The 14641-nt window shown below is 40.9% G+C and overlaps 1 protein-coding gene across 4 annotated transcripts in view; it reads left to right on the forward strand.

Moving 5' to 3' along the window:
• The window catches only part of KLF8 (KLF transcription factor 8), a 373193-nt gene that overhangs the window by 314476 nt on the left and 44076 nt on the right, over window positions 1–14641 (forward strand). The window contains exons 1-2 of one of the 4 annotated variants that reach the window (XM_054544645.1): window positions 410–950; window positions 1181–1364. The exons of 1 other annotated variant lie outside the window; for it this stretch is intronic. In XM_054544645.1, the coding sequence (XP_054400620.1) occupies window positions 1358–1364 (7 nt within the window). In that variant the 5' untranslated portion in view covers window positions 410–950; window positions 1181–1357. Of the gene's footprint in view, window positions 1–409; window positions 1365–14641 lie in introns of those variants that run through there. 2 more of the 4 variants (XM_054544646.1, XM_054544647.1) reach the window with 2 other exon arrangements.

The following is a 14641-nucleotide window of genomic DNA, read 5'->3' on the forward strand; positions in this document are numbered from 1 at the left end:
GACCTCGCTGTCCTTGCTCGTGTTACCATGGAGAGGTAGGAGGATAAATATCGCTTCCAGTTGTCAGCTTTTTTGTTTTCTCCTTTCCCCATCCTTTCCCTCTTAGACAGCCCCCAGCCCCAATCCCAATACCCGTTTCACCACCCTCCCCTGGAGAATTAGCATAACCGGAGTAAATAGGTAACCAAGCAGTGTGCTTGCAAGCCTTAATTTTGGGACAGATAAGGAACTGAAATTGATTGGAATTATACCTGCCGCTGCTGGAGGCTGAGGAAGGCGACCGCCGGAGGCGAGGCCAGCTCTGTCTGCCCAGGGCCCCGCCCCACCCCCTCCTTCCTCCCTCCTCCTTCTCAGCCCCACCCTTCTCCACCTCCTCCCACTTTGCACTCTCCTCTAGCGGCCGCCTGTCCTTTTTAAGGAACTCCACCCTAGGTGGAGTCCTCACGATAGTCACACCTCTCCTTTGGGCCTAGCAGGGCCAGAGAAAGACGGAATCACTCTACCCACTCAGGTTGCCCAGAGAGCACTTTAGGTTCTGACCCGCGTGGGGCGCGAGGTCCCCCGTGGGGCAGCTAGGTGCCTCCAAGAAACCCCGCCCCAGAGGACCCGCACGAGTTGCTGCCATTTTTCGCTGAAGCCCCTGCCCTGGGGCTGGTGTTCTTCTCTATGATTCTACCAATCGTCGGCATTTTTTTCCTCCCTTCTTTCTTTTTAGGAAGGCGCTGGGGTGTGCGGCGGCAACGGCGGCGGTGAAGGGATCCTCTTGTGGTATCTCCTCGTGGGTTCCTGTCTTGAAGGATTTCTTCTCCGCCTCAACTTTGTGTTCAAGTAGCGCTTTGGGGGTTGGGTTGGTTTTCATAGCCCCCACCCCCGGCCCTCTCCTTTTAAAGGGTGTGTGGAGTTCAGAGGATGGGTGGAGAGCGGGCTTGGCCGGAACTGAATTGGTGGAGGTAAAAGGGGAACGGAGGACCTTAAGCTCTGGCCACTTCGGCCCAGGGAACCCACTTTATTTTTGTCCAAGGAAAAGCTGCAGGGGGGAGGATTCTTTTTAGGAAGTCTACTCTGCCGGACCCTGATTTTTGGGTTGGATGCTTGAGAGCTTTGTTTCCCTTGTTCCGAGAGTGGCCCAGCTGGGTCTGAATCGACTCCCTCCCCTTTCGATCCCCTCCTCATTTTCCAGCCCGGAGAAATAGGGGAGTGGGGGCCCAAGAACGAGAAGACGAGAACGCGTCGCCCTGCGCTATGTCAGAATGGGGCGGGTGTGAGGGGAACAGCTCTCTTGCTATCAGCTCAGGAGTATGAGCCTCCCGGAGGACGGCATGAGTTTTGGACACTTCAGGAGTCCTCAGCTAGTGACATGGTCGGTAAGTGACTCTGGGACTAATACCCACCCACTCCCACCTCTTTCGTCTAGATTCTATCCCCCTCCCAGTCCCCCTGCTCCCCCCACACACCCCACTTGGGGTTTCAGCAGTGGGGGCGGGAGCGGAAGGTTAAGAACACTATGTGGAATCAAATGAAACTCAAGGGAAAATGACTTTGCTAAAGGGCTGGGCAAAGAAGGGCCAAGAAGGAGAGGAGAGAGCTTGGTGGAAGAAGTGAAAGGGGGCAAGGATGGATGGATTTGTCTAGTCTAGTCTTCCCTGGCTCGGCACTTCCAATACTCCTTAAGCGGTAAGGACTGTCTTTGACTTAACCCCACACAGCCAAAGTCACAACCAGAGAGAACAGGATTCACAAGGCCAAAGCTCCCAGGTAACCCCCTGAAGCCATAGCGGGTACCTAGAGAAGCTTCTGAAAAGAGGGAGGAGGGGACAGTGGTTTAAGGTGCAAAGTTAGGCTATTGGAGGCACAGAGTGAGGCCTGGAAGCAGCTGCGGGGGAGGAGCTGCTTTGGGCGTGCCAGCTCTTTAAGGAGGGGCTGAGCTTGGTTGGAGAAGGAAGCCGGAGCCTAGGCTCTGCTCCGGCCCTTTAAGACGTGGCCAAGGCAATTGGTTCGTCTGTGTAGGTGGAAGACTGATTGGGGAGTTGCTGTGATTGCTGAAGTGAATCCATTTGTTCAGCCACTTGGCGGAGCTGTCTTTTTGTGGGCTTTTTTTTTTTTTTTTTTTAACCTTAAGAATTTGGGAAAAAATAAATCACATCCAAACAGGTGGCCAAAGGCACGATGTCTTATTTCTTTTGGTATTGTCTTCATCGTGAAGAAAGGCATTTATTAAGCACCTGCCACCCAGTGTGGTAATAATTGAGCAAAAAGAATAATCTTTAAATTTGGATTTGAAACTGATGGAGATTGCCATGGTTTGGGGTAATCTGCTTTGAAACCCTAGTATCACCACGTATTAGCTGCATCACCCTGGGCCTTGCTTTTCTCTTCCATAGAATGCAGATTAATAATTCTATCTCAATAGATATTCGGGTGGATGAAATATCTTGTGTATGTGGCAGAGGCTGCCACTTGTATCTTAGTTTAACTTCCCTTTTCTACTCAGTTTGGAACTCTTTTTCTGGACCACTGCTGATAAAATTAGTGTTTTTCTGTCCTTAAAACACCTTCCAGATGTGGTAAAAGGAAACTTAGGAAGACTGAATTAGTTTATCCAAAGGCTGCAGCTAGAACACAGGTTTTATTTTCTTCTGATTTAACATTGTTTCTGCCAGACTTCATCACTTCTCAAAGAAAGGGCTACTAGCCTGCCTTTCCTCTCATTCTTTGGGCAACTTAACCAGAATGATATAACCAACAGGACTTTTGGACAACAGAAACAAGTGATAGATAAATGACCTCATCCCATTCTTCAGAGTTATGGGGAAGCCCTTGAGAGTTGTTGACCTTTGGCGACTGCTGGGGACACAGAGAATGGGGAGGGAGCAATGTCTTCAGGTAAGCCTGGAGGGCAGACAGGCAGAAAACATAGGAAGAGTAGAAATAATAACCTCAAAAGTAAAAATGACGGGTGCATCTATGTAGTCCACCCTCAAGACCAACTTACTTAATGGCTGTACCTTCAGAGCCCTCAGGAGCTATACATCCCTCTTGTTTAGACTTTTCAGGACACATTGGAAATTGGGAAAAAAATAACCATGTAGCAGACTACCATCACCACTCTCATTGTTCTAATACATGCATTTCTGAGATGGGGTTCTCATTGGCTAAGTGAATTCCAATAACCAAAGTAGCAAACAGAGCCTAGTCATCTTTGATCTTGCCAGATTGTCTGTGCCTGGTGCAGTGGGGGCTGTAGATGACCTTCTAAGATCTAGCTTTACAATGCCATGATTTTGTGAATGAAGGAAAACTTGATTAGGATGATTGACATAGATGATCATCTAGTATGATTACCATCTTATTGTTAAGTAGAGTATGAATAAGGGAATAACATTGTAGTATTGGGCTCATTTGTTTATTCAAAGACAGTGTGAGATCATGTTTGGTATTCTTCCTGATTTTTTTTTTTTTTTTTTTTGACACGGTGTTTCGCCCTTGTTGCCCAGGCTGGAGTGCAATGGTGTGATCTCGGCTCGCCGCAACTTTCGCCTCCCGGGTTCAAGTGATTCTCCTGCCTTAGCCTCCCGAGTAGCTGAGATTGCAGGCATGCACCACCACACCTGGCTAATTTTGTATTTTTAGTGGAGACGGGGTTTCTTCATGTGGGTCAGGCTGGTCTCGAACTCCCAACCTCAGGTGATCTATCCACCTCAGCCTCCCAAAGTGCTGGGATTACAGGCATGAGCCACCGTGCCCGACCTCTCCCTGATTTTTTATGCTAATGTTTACTATCCTCAACTGAGTTTCATCATTTAGCCTCAGTTTCCTCATCTCTAAAATGATGTGATAATTTGTGATTATAAATAATGTAAGTAAAGCATTGAACCCAGTGCTTGATATCTAATATGTTTCATAAGTTGTGGTCTCATCATTTTTGTTATTTAAAAAATTTTGTTTTATTTAAATGCTGTTGTGTGTTTGCAGAAGTGAAATGTAGATTAGTGGACAGGAAGCTGGATTTAAATATATGAAAGATGCTAGATGTTCTGTATAATATACTAAAAGATGTTATTTGTGTATTTAGACAAAATAGATGTGATGTGGGCAAACCAAGCTCTAGGATTATTAAGGAGCAATAACCTAACTCAAGAGTCCAATCCAGATATTTCAAATCACTAGCAATTTGACATTTTGTTGTGACCTCACACTCACCATTTCTAATATACAGCCCATCATCACCTCTGGACTCTTCACTCATTCCTCATTCAAGACTCTTCCTTTCACTTCCCTGGTTCTGCAACTTACTATGACCATAGGAATGGTGAACTTATTTAAACTCTGTACTTTAGTTGTACCATCTGTGCATTGGGGATAATAATAGAAACTACCTCATAAGGTTGCTGTGAGGAATAAGTGTGTTAATTTTGTAAACACTTAGAAGGCGGCATGAAAGTGAAGCAGTGGGAAAATGTAGTTGTTGTGGTACTCATGTCCCTTTCCCCTCTTCCTCATTTTCTCATTTAATTAGATGCCAATGGCTGTTGTATTTTTTCCCCTTTGTATCTGGTATCTATTTCTTTATTATTATTCTAACTGCCACCACCTTAATTTAGGCGAGAGGTGCAAACAATTAGCCTACAGACCAACTAAAGCTCACACATGTGTTTTGTTTTCTCTAAAATTTAAAAACTTTCAACTAAAACATGCATTTTCAATTGGTAATGCATTCCGCGTGGCTCAAAATTCAGTATTTACTAAAGGGTGCATGGTGAAAAAAGTCTCCCTCCTATTCCTGTTCTCTAGCCACCCATTTTGCCTCACTGGAGGCAACTAATGTTATCTATTTATTAGGAATCTTTCCAGGGATATTTAGTGTATATCAAGCAATGAATGTGTATGTGTGTGTGTGTGTGTGTGTGTGTGTGTGTGTGTGTGTGTGTGTGAATAACATTGTAGTATTGGGCTCATTTGTTTACTCAAAGATAATGTGAAATCATGTTTGGTTTTCTATAGATAGATAGATGGATATATATATATATATATGGTTCAGGATCTTCTGATTATTCAAGAGAAACTGGAATTCTAGGAATTTAAGTGAAATCTGATTTTGAAATATTGGTTATCAATCAACTTTTAAAAGTGTGGGACTAGGCAACCTGACATACTGACACGAACTGAATTGTAACCCCCCCAAAAAAAATTCATACGTTGAAGACCTAATACCTAAGCTTGTGACTGTATTTGGAGATAGGGCCTTTAGGAAAGAAATTAAGGTTAAGTGAGCTCATATTATATATAATACATATATAATATTACTATATATGTAAATACCACAACAACTGTATTTTCTCACTGCTTACTTCACTTTCATGCCTTCTTCTAAGTGTTTACAAAATTAACACACTTATTCTTCACTGCAACCTTATGAGGTAGTTTCTATTATATATATACGTGTGTGTGTGTATTTTATATATATATATATATATATATATATATATATATATATATCCCCTTCACCTTTTATACACAGATAGTAACACATTCTGCATATTGTTCTCTACAACTTGCTTGTCTACTTAAAAATATACTTTGGAGATATTTTCATATATGTACATTTTTTAAATGCCTCATTCTTTTGTATGACTGCATAGGTTTTTACTATATGAATGAGCCACAAATTTTTAAACAGTTTTCTGTTGATTGATCTTTAAGTTATTTCCAAACTTTTGCAGTGTTATTTGTAATAACAATAAAAACTTTTGTAAGCAGTGCATTAGAGAGCTCAGGCTGACATAACAAAATACCATTGACTGAGTGACTTAAACAACAGAAATGTATTTTCTCACAGTTCTGGAGGCTGGAAGTCCATGATCAGGGTGCCAACATGGTCAGATTTTCGTGAGGACTCTTTTTCTGACCTGTAGAAGGCCACCTTTTCACTTTGTACTCATGTGACCTTTGTACAAATGGGAGGAGAAAGAGTGAATTCTCTCTGGTGTGTCTTCTTAGAAAGACACTAATCCTATCAGATCAGAACCTCACCTTTATGAGCTCATTTAACCTTAATTTCTTTCCTAAAGGCCCTATCTTCAAATATAGTCACTAGGTTAGGTCTTCTACCTATTAATTTTTTTTTGGTGAGTGGACACAGCACAAGTCAGTTCACAGCAGTGTGTCAAATTTCCTAGTCCCACACTTTTAAAAGTTGGTTGATTGCCAATATTTCAAAATCAGATTTCCCTTAAAATTCTAGAATTCTAGGCCGGGTGCAGTGGCTCACGCCTATAATCCCAGGACTTTGGGAGGCCAAAGCGGGAGGATCACCTTTCAGCAGTTCGAAACCAGCCTGACCAACATGGTAAAACCCCATGTATATTAAAAATACAAAATTAGCCGGGCGTGGTGGCGCATGCCTGTAATACCAGCTACTCAGGAACCTGAGACAAGAGAATCGATTGGACCCGGGAGGCGGAGGTTTCAGTGAGCCGAGATCACACCATTGCACTCCAGCTTGGGCAACAAGAGCGAAACTCCGTCTCAAAAGAAAACAAAAATTCTTCAATTCCAGTTTCTTTTGAATAATCAGAAGATACTGAACCAGCATTCTCTCTTGGCAATAATTGCCTAGAGTTGATGAGCCTCTCCCTCCCTCCCCTTTAAAACAGTACTTGTATTTTTTGTTCACCACGTTACTCATCTGGCCTAGGTGGCCTTAACCTGTCTGACCCCTAGTCTAATATTGAGATTATGGCACCTATGTAAGCTCTTACCGCAGTACTCATAGAATATTGCAATAGCTTCTAGTTCTACCTTGATTCTTTCTGCCCTCTCTACTCTGAGGACAACTGCAAGGATATATTCCTTAGAACACTTTTAAAAATTATGCTGCTCTCCTTCACTCCACAGTCTTTTACTGGGTGTCTACAAAGTTCGAAGCATCATGCTAGAAACTGAGGTGATAGTGGTAAACTATCACTTTAGGTTAGGTAAACTATCAGTTTAGGTGGGACCCTTGCCTTCATGGAGTATGCAGTTTACTTTTCCTCTCATCTGGATTTCCTTTCTGTTTCTTCTTGACTGTCCTAGTTCTTCAAAGCCCACCTCAAAGCAAACCATTTATTTGAATTTTTTTCTGACTATTCCATTCTCAGTAATCTCCTCCTCTCCTAATTATTGCTCATAGCCTCAAATCATAATCCAGCAATGCAGCATCTATTATCTTGTAATATTTGATTGCTATTATTTTATGCATAATCGTTTCTCATCACATGGACCTGGGATCTCAAACTCAAATCGCCAGGGCCCAGTAAAATGAGAAAAGCATGCCCTGTCTAAAGGGGACAGCTATTGATCATCTCCAGCTAATTTTTCTCTTGTGTCAATGTACACTCTGTATTATAAAATCTCTCAGATTTTTTAGAAAAGCAAGAAATAGGATTTTTTTCTTAAAAAATATGAAATCTGCATTTGAAAGGTTGTTAGATGTTTCTGTTTTAATCTTTAACATCACTGTGAGAACCAGGCCGACATCTGCAGTGGGCTGCCAGTTTCTATCTGACCTAGACTGCAAATTTACTGAGGATAGAGGCCAGAGACCATGAAGTTTGTTTTCTTCCTTCTGGTATTACCTCCTCCCTCCTTCCCACATAATATCTACTACAGTGTTGGCTATTTAGTAGGTTCTTGGTAAAGACTTGATTATCATCAGAAAATTGCCCTTTAAGTTAACCATCATGTCTGTAAATGACATAGTAGTTCTACTTTCTCCAAATACTTAAATGTGCCTTTGAAGACAATTATCAGGCTAGCTTTCTTTTTCCCTGTCCCCCTTTTTGCCAGATGTAATCATCTACATTTCTTGATCTAGCTCCATTTTGTTTTCTTTTATAAAAATTGGTTTTTTTCTAGTTTCTTTCTTTTTTTCTGCATTTCTCTTCTATTTGCCATTTTTCTTGAAATATTGTACATCACAAATAAAGTACAGTATCTTCAGAAAGGTCTACATGATGCTGAGCATATATTTAACTTTGATTATTTGGAGCTAATTATTCCATCTCTTGTTTCTTCCTATACGTTCAATGATGCGGTTGTTTCATCTTCAGTTAGAATGGGCGGGGATGTGATGTGACTATATTTATTTCTTGTTTGTTAAACTAGTTCTGATAAATATACATAACAGCTGGTGCTAAAAGAATAATAACATACTTATTCCTTAATTTTGTAGCTAGATCCTAGAATAGATGTGTAGCGTTGAATTGGCTACTGCATTAACCTCACTTTCTGGAGCTCTACAAACTGAAATGGTCCAAGACTCTTCTAGGATGCCTTGTCTTGGTGCTCCTGAGCCACTGCTCAGTCAGTGAATAGAAAGGTTATTCAAGAGCCAAGGTCTCTTCCCTTAAGTACCTGTTGCACAAAACATGGATGAGGACCAATTGTATTGTTACAAATTATTTGTGCTTGCCACACTACCACCATGTTTAATTTATTGGAGGAGATTGTTGCATGAAATAAAGGTATGAAGTAATGAAGAGGATCACATGAGATGTTACATAATGATTCAGAGCAATGAGTTTTTGCTGCTGTGGCTCTTTGTCCCTTAGTGCCATGCTGGAGTTGTAATTCCTAGAGGTTTTGTTTTATAATTAACATAATAATTAGTGGGAATCTTTTAATACTCTGTACATATATTCAATATTAGGGTTTGCTGCAAAGATATAAAAACACCTTCATTATTATTATTTTCAAATCTAACAAACTATTTCAAAGTGCAGGGTAGTAGCAAGTACTTTAAGGAAAAAAAAGAGCTTTGGTATCAAACATCATACCTGGTTTCCAATCCCAGCTCAATAATTTACCAGTTTATGTGACCTTGGGATTATTTAATCCCACTGACTCTATTTCTTCATGTGTATAGTGGGGTCAACAGTAATACCTACCTCACAGGGCAATTGTGAAAATTAAATATGTCCCATTAGAAATGCCATGAAGTGTGCCATACGTTTACCTATGTAACAAACCTGCACATCCTGCACATGTACCTCAGAACTTAAAAATTAAAATTAAAAAAAGAAATGCCATGAAATTATATGATATCTGGGATTTGCATAAAAATATCCATTGAGGTAGGGGGAGTGGGTTGAGGTACAGATGAAACAAGGTTTACCATTAGCTGAAAATCATTGAATCTGAGAGTAGGCACATGGGGTTTTTGTCTACTTTTGTATGCATTTAAAATCACCCATAATTTTTTTTTCGAGATGGAGCCTCGCTCTTTCATGCAGAGTGGAGTGCAATGGCATGATCTCAGTTCACTGCAACTTCCACCTCCTGAGTTAAAGTGACTCGTGCCTCAGCCTACCAAGTGGCTGGGACTACAGGCATGTGCCACCACACCTGGCTAATTTTTGTATTTTTTAGTAGAGATGGGGTTTCACCATGTTGGTCAGGCTGGTCTTGATCTCCTGACTTCAAGTGATCCACCCGCCTCGGCCTCCCAAAGTGCTGGGATTACAGGCATGAGCCACCGCGCCCAGTCATTCATAGTAATTTTTTAAATGCCATTGGAATGAGACTCAAGTTTACCTGATGGTTTGTAGACAACTTAATCCTTCTTGACATCAATCTCACAGGTTAAGCAGAAACCTGAGATGATTATTATGGATTTTCTGTCTATGTCCTTGTAATAAAATCATATATCATAGAATGTTATAAACTAGAAGGGATCTGAAAAGGACTAAGTAGTTTACTCAAAATGACACTGCTAGGTAACAGTGAAGCCTGATCTAGAATACAAGTCTCCCAGATCCTAGTTAAATGATTTTCCCATTGTTTCACATGGCCTTCTTTAATAGTAAGAGTTTTATCTGCTTATTGCATATAAGATTAATTATGGTTTAAACATAAATATATTTGTTCAATGGAGATTCAAGGCAAGGGGACTGGTTTACGCATCTGAGGTTATGTTTCTCTAATACCTTTAAATCTGTTTTGTCAATTGATTCTTACAAGTATCTTGTGAGGTGAATGAGGAGTTATTTCAACTTTCTACATAAAGTGATGAGACTTGCTCAAGGTCACACAACAATTTACTGATTAAACTAGAACTAAAACGCAGGCCTGGAGTTTATTGAGCTTCATCTCCACTTGTATTTCCAGTTTTAGACTTTTATCATAATTCCTCTTAGCTTTCATCTTTTTCCAGAATGAGGAATCTTAATCTCTAGCACATTCTAAGGTAATTTTTCATTCTGGCATATTTATTTTCTTTTTGTGGAAAAGAAAATGTAGCTTAACATCAGCATCTGAGAGAAGCGCAACTGGCTGAAAGCACTGGAGGCTATGCAGGTGATATTGTAGAACATGAACTCATGGGAGAATGGAGATAAAGATATCAAAAATCATACATAAGTTTGTTACTGGAAATGGTTTACATCTTAAGTATGTGACCGTATCTATGTACTTTTAAAAATTTTCTGACAGAAGTAATCCTAAAAACTTATATGGCTATTTTATCTTTACATCTTATAAGACATTTTTACATGTGTTATCATGATTGGTCTTCATAACAGCCATGAGTGGGGAGGGCTACACTGGTGTATTCCCTTTTTTCAAAGGAGAAAACAGACATAGAAAGGTCAAATGATTTGCCCAAAGTTATAAATCTCTTTTCTGGTATTTCTTATCACCTTATATTTTCAATACCTTACATGACTTCACTACTTCAAGTTTAGCTTGCTGTTGTAGTAATTATGTAATACTAGATTTCAGTCTTTCTGTCACTGTCATTCATACATGTTATGTGCTGTCAGCCTTCATTTATTTTTGTGGCAATATGTTTTCTCCTCTTAAATTCTGTTCTTTTTAACATCCTAGTTTGCCCCCACTTCCTTTTATCTCATTCCAGGTAAGCTAAGAAGGAAAACTACAGGGTTTTTCTGGTTTGTTTGTTTTTTCTTTCTGGTGAAAAGATACACGTAAATTTAGAATTAGGCAGCTGGACTCAGTTTAGACGACCCCAATTTTGTTGGCAACATCCAAAGCATTGTAATCAGGAGCCAGTCGAACATATGCCTTCTTCTCTCCATCAGGTCAAATCAGGGTGTTGATTTGCCACATCAATATCATAGAGCTTCTTCACAGCCTGTTTAATCTGGTGCTTGTTGGCTTTAACATCCACAATGAACACAAGTGTGCTGTTGTCTCCTATCTTCTTCATGGCCGACACAGTGGTCAGTGGAAACTTGGTGATAGCATAGTGGTCAAGCTTGTTTCTCCTGGGGGCACTCCTCTGAGGATATTTGGGCTGCCTACAGAGTCGCAGTGTCTTGGGCTACTGGAAGGTGAGGGGCGTGTGGATCTTCTTTTTTGTGTGTGTGGTTGTGGACACCTTTCAACACTGTCTTCTTGGCCTTCAAAGCCTTTGCTTTGGCTTTGACTTTAGGAGGGGCAGGAGCTTCCTTCTTCCCTTTCTGCGCCATCTTATCAGGGTTTTCTGTTTTACAGCTACTTCTGAGTACCTGCTGTGGTGGTGGTTCTTATAATTTAGACTGGGTACCTCAAGTCACTCTCCAGCTTTTGTGTATGTTGAAACTCTTGCTTGTTTTTTTTTGAGACGGAGTCTCACTCTGTCTCCCAGGCTAGAGTGCAGTGGTGCGATCTCAGCTCACTGCAACCTCCCCATCTCCTGGGTTGAAGCAATTCTCTTGCCTCAGCCTCCCAAGTAGCTGGGATTGCAGGCATGCACCACCACTCCCAGCTAATTTTTGTATTTTCAGTAGAGACAGGGTTTCACCATGTTGGCCAGACTGGTCTGGAACTCCTGACCTCAGGTGATCCGCCTGCCACGGCCTCCAGAAGTGCTAGGATTACAGGCATGAGCCACCACGCCCGGCCCAAAACTCTTGAATAGAAAAGTCATACAGAGTTGCCTGCTGAGGTGCTACAACTGGGAGTTGAGGTTGAGTTTTCCAATGGTGATAGGTGTGAGCCTGTTTGGGGGAAATGAGAGAAATTGGAGGCTCTTGCAATCTCCCTTTATTAAGTAGTTGGTTTATAGCAACCATTTATTCCCTGCTATGGAATCTGCTTAAAACAGAAGCTGGAAGATCCTACTGGTACCCAGGTAATTTCATTATAGCTGCTTTATGTCTCCAGACTACTGAGGTTTAAATCTCCTCTCTGCTGTTTACCAACTTGGTGATTTGGTGGTAAGCAACTTCATCTCTCTGTGCCTTAGTTTCCTCATTTTTAAATTTCATTAAATTCAATTTAATTTTTATTTTCTGTTTTTGAAACAGGGTCTCTCTGCACCCAGGCTAGACTGCGGTGGCACAATCATAGCTCACTGCAGCCTCTACCTTCTGGGCTCACGTGATCCTCTTGCCTCAGCCTCACACAACAACATGCCTGGCTAATTTTTAAATTTTTGGTAGAGATGGGGTCTCACAATGTTGCCCAGGCTGTTCTCAAACTCCTGAGCTCAAGTGATCCTCCCGCCTTGGCCTCCCTAACTGCTGGAACTACAGGCATGAGCCACTGTGCCAGGCCCACTTTCTTCCTTTTCAAAATGAGGAAATAATGGTGCCTACTACTAGGGTTGTAAGGATTAAATGAAGATATCTATAGATAGATAAATAGATATAAACAGAACAGTGCCTGACACATAGTAAGCACTCAATGAATGTCGGCTGTTATAATTCTTTTTATCACCACTCCATTATTAATGTCATGCTGTAGAGATATCCTGAAGGCGTTCCCAAAGGCCCACTGCAACACTACTCTTAATTCCTCTGGAAGATGTGCAATAAAATTGTCTGAAAATAAATGTGTACTCTAGTCTTTCTCAAAACCCTTAAGCATTGATTTTTATTTTTAAATAGTTCCAGTACTTCTTATAGGTTAGAGGCCAAAGATGAATGATATCTGCTTGATTAGTTGTGTTGTCCTTAAATATGTTCTTCTTTTAGCAGACAGTTTTTCAGAAAGAAGGTGCTCACCAGATTTGAGGTATTAGAAAATGGTTGGGGAGCACTATAATTTGAGTCAGAGGACTAAAGTTTCAGTTCTGATTCTAGCACTTCTAAACTATGTGATCTCAGGCCTCCAAATTTATTATGTGTGAAATGGAAATTATATGAAAACTGTGTATTTCCTTACTCTAAAGCTATGTCGATGTATATAAGACATTATTTGAATTGTCCAAATGCTGTATCCTGTCAAAGCACAAGGCCCTTTCTTAGGCCTGAGTCAGGGTTTCCAGTTCTCTGCTTTCTTTTTAGTTGTAGGCTCTAATGACTCTGCTTTGCACCCCTCCTTACTTTATCTCTTCTTTTACCCCTTGTCACTTTATCTCTAGGCATTTTTCCCCTTCCAGGGTTGGCCAAAGGATGGGATGTTTTCTTCTTAGCCAGCACCTGCTCCAGTTCCTTGGAAGCACTGTTCACTTTTGTAAGACAAGCTGATCATTATAGGAAATGCCACTTTGGTATAATATACACTTGGGGACATGAGAAAAGTTACATAATTTTATCAAACTCCTGTAGTCACAGTACCTGGAATGTGGTTTGTGATGTCCTGCATATATGAGACATTGACCCACTGGCGATGGGACTCAATCTTCTTCCCTATTTCTTCCTCCTCTGTTTCCTTCTATAGTACCCCTGCCCTTAGAAGAAGGACCAGAAAGTCCAGCTTGTAGACACAAAGGCTTGAAGAGCCAATCCAAGCAGAATAATGGTTATTACCTCAAGTTGGTAATTTGCATTTCTGGTGTCCTCCTGCCTGAGTGATTCACATCTCAATGGCCCAGGCCATATATACTATAACCCCCTTTTGTATATTTCCTTACCACTTCCCTGACAGCTTCTGTGCAGCTGTCTGGTCTCTCTTAGACACTTAGAGCAGAAATTCCAACTCTAGAGAAGAGCAAGAGGCTCATAAATCCCTCTTAAAAAAAAACAGAGCCTTCTTTAAGACTTTCTGTGGGCCTTAATTTTCTTCAGTTTTCAATTTTGCCTGGGTAAATATTTTTAAAAATTAAATTTAAAAGAGGAGGTTATATACCTTCCCAGTATCTTTCCTTATAGTCATTCCTACCAATATTTAGAATGTTGGCCAGGATTACCTAATGGCTATTCCATTTGGCTGTTTTCTGGGTGAGGGCACTAACCAGAAATGGCTGAGACATTCTTAATTGTCAGCTCTCCCTCTTATACTATTTTACTAAAATATTTGTGATATAGGAGGGCCAAGAAGTATTTTTCAGGCTCCTTGATTGTTGCTATTAAAGCTTTTGAAGATGGGCAGTTATAGTTCTGGATATGGCTCTAGCTTTCCTCATTTCCATGATCATTCATTCCTTTATTCACTGGACATTAGTACACAGTGTATAGGAGATGCTCTGCTAAAAGATAGGGATACAAAAAAAGGAACAAGACTAGGTAACTATCGAAGGGCTCACCTGGTGGTGAAGGAAACAGACAGTTCCTCTTTGTGCCAGGTACTGTTGTAAATACTTGAACATATATCAACTTGATACATCCTCATAGTAACTCTGTGACCTGGTACTATTATTATTCCCATTTTACAGATGAGAAAACAGACACAGGAGGCTGGAAAAACTTTGCCAATCTTCTTACTGTTAAGAAGTCAC

Source organism: Pongo abelii, chromosome X, assembly GCF_028885655.2.
Source record: "Pongo abelii isolate AG06213 chromosome X, NHGRI_mPonAbe1-v2.0_pri, whole genome shotgun sequence".
NCBI classification, from domain to species: domain Eukaryota; kingdom Metazoa; phylum Chordata; class Mammalia; order Primates; family Hominidae; genus Pongo; species Pongo abelii.